This window comes from Sorghum bicolor, unplaced genomic scaffold (assembly GCF_000003195.3).
Source record: "Sorghum bicolor cultivar BTx623 unplaced genomic scaffold, Sorghum_bicolor_NCBIv3 super_33, whole genome shotgun sequence".
Taxonomy (NCBI): domain Eukaryota; kingdom Viridiplantae; phylum Streptophyta; class Magnoliopsida; order Poales; family Poaceae; genus Sorghum; species Sorghum bicolor.
The window spans coordinates 399,393-400,590 of record NW_018396409.1 but is presented as its reverse complement, the minus strand read 5'-3'; the positions used below and the strand labels follow the sequence as shown (position 1 = coordinate 400,590).

The 1,198-nt window shown below is 36.7% G+C and overlaps 1 protein-coding gene across 1 annotated transcript in view; it reads left to right on the top strand.

The window, feature by feature from the left end:
* The first annotated feature begins 968 nt into the window (after positions 1 to 968).
* The window catches only part of LOC110431503, a 12,494-nt gene continuing 12,264 nt past the window's right edge, over positions 969 to 1,198 (top strand). Inside the window, exon 1 of the mRNA XM_021450607.1 lies at positions 969 to 1,169. Within this exon, the coding sequence (XP_021306282.1) occupies positions 969 to 1,169 (201 nt within the window). The remainder of the gene's footprint in view (positions 1,170 to 1,198) is intronic.

Sequence of the window (1,198 nt, the reverse complement as noted above, 5' to 3'; positions counted from 1 at the left end):
CTTGAACATGCTGGTTCTGAGTGGGTTTCTGTTCATCAGTCCAAACCAAGAGATTTCTATGATATGGATAACTTGGAGAGTGAGCACTTAGATAATGGCAATGGACTTGTTCTGCCATTGCCTGATCTAAATGCAAAGGTGACTGTGGATGTTATTAATGGGGTTGTACCCACTATTAGGACAGACATAGATGGTATAATTGTTGAGCCTAAAAAGTAAGTTTTATTTCTGCAGTATTTGATTGCCTCATTGATACTTGAAAACTTTATTCCAATCAGTTTGTATTATTTCTTATCCAAGGAAATGATTGCTAATTCCTTTGTACCTTCTTAGGAGAAAAAATGTCAAGCGCAAGAGGAAGGGGTAATGAAGCTGATGGCATGACTGAGTATGAGAGGCAGAAATGGGAACATGTTGCAAGAAACCAAGAGAAGATGGATTCCCTCGGTGTTCATGAGCTAAGAGCTGCACTCAAGCCTGCCCAACCAACTAAAAGAACAAAGGTTAGCCATGTACAATAGTGTTGGAACAATTATAAATGAGTATGAATACAGATAATAATTTTAGATGGCATCCCTGCAACATTTGATCGAGAAAAACAGATTTAGTATAGCTGCAGCATTATTATACTAAAAGATTGAGCCTTCCATGTGTATTTTCCTGTAGAGAAATCATAACACAAGTGATGCAGCCATTGAACATCATAATTTGCGACCAAGACCACAACGAAATTTTGTAGAGTCTGCAAATGAGCAGATAACTGATGATCCTGATTATGAACTAGTTGGGGAATTCTTATGTAACAATAAAGGTTTGTATTTCTAAAATTTCTAAGGACATTTGTTGCTGTTTCTTGCTATAATTTCTAAGAACATGTGCTATTTTTCTAAAATATTCAGATTTATGTTTTCATCTGTATAGATTTGCACAATGGTACTTATAAGAGGAAAGGAAGGGGCATCACCACAATGAATGACATATTCTCAAGGACAGCTGATATGCCTAAAATTAAAATAAATCTCAATCAATATGGTCAGCCTGTAGGAGATGATTATAGGAAGTTTGCTAGTGCCATTGGCTGTCAAGTGAGAAAGAAATTACCAGTTGGATTTAACGATTGGAGGGTTGTTCCCCTTGGAAAGAAGCTTGAAGTTTGGGATAACTTGCAGGTAATTGTCTGACCTTATGGAAGTTATCC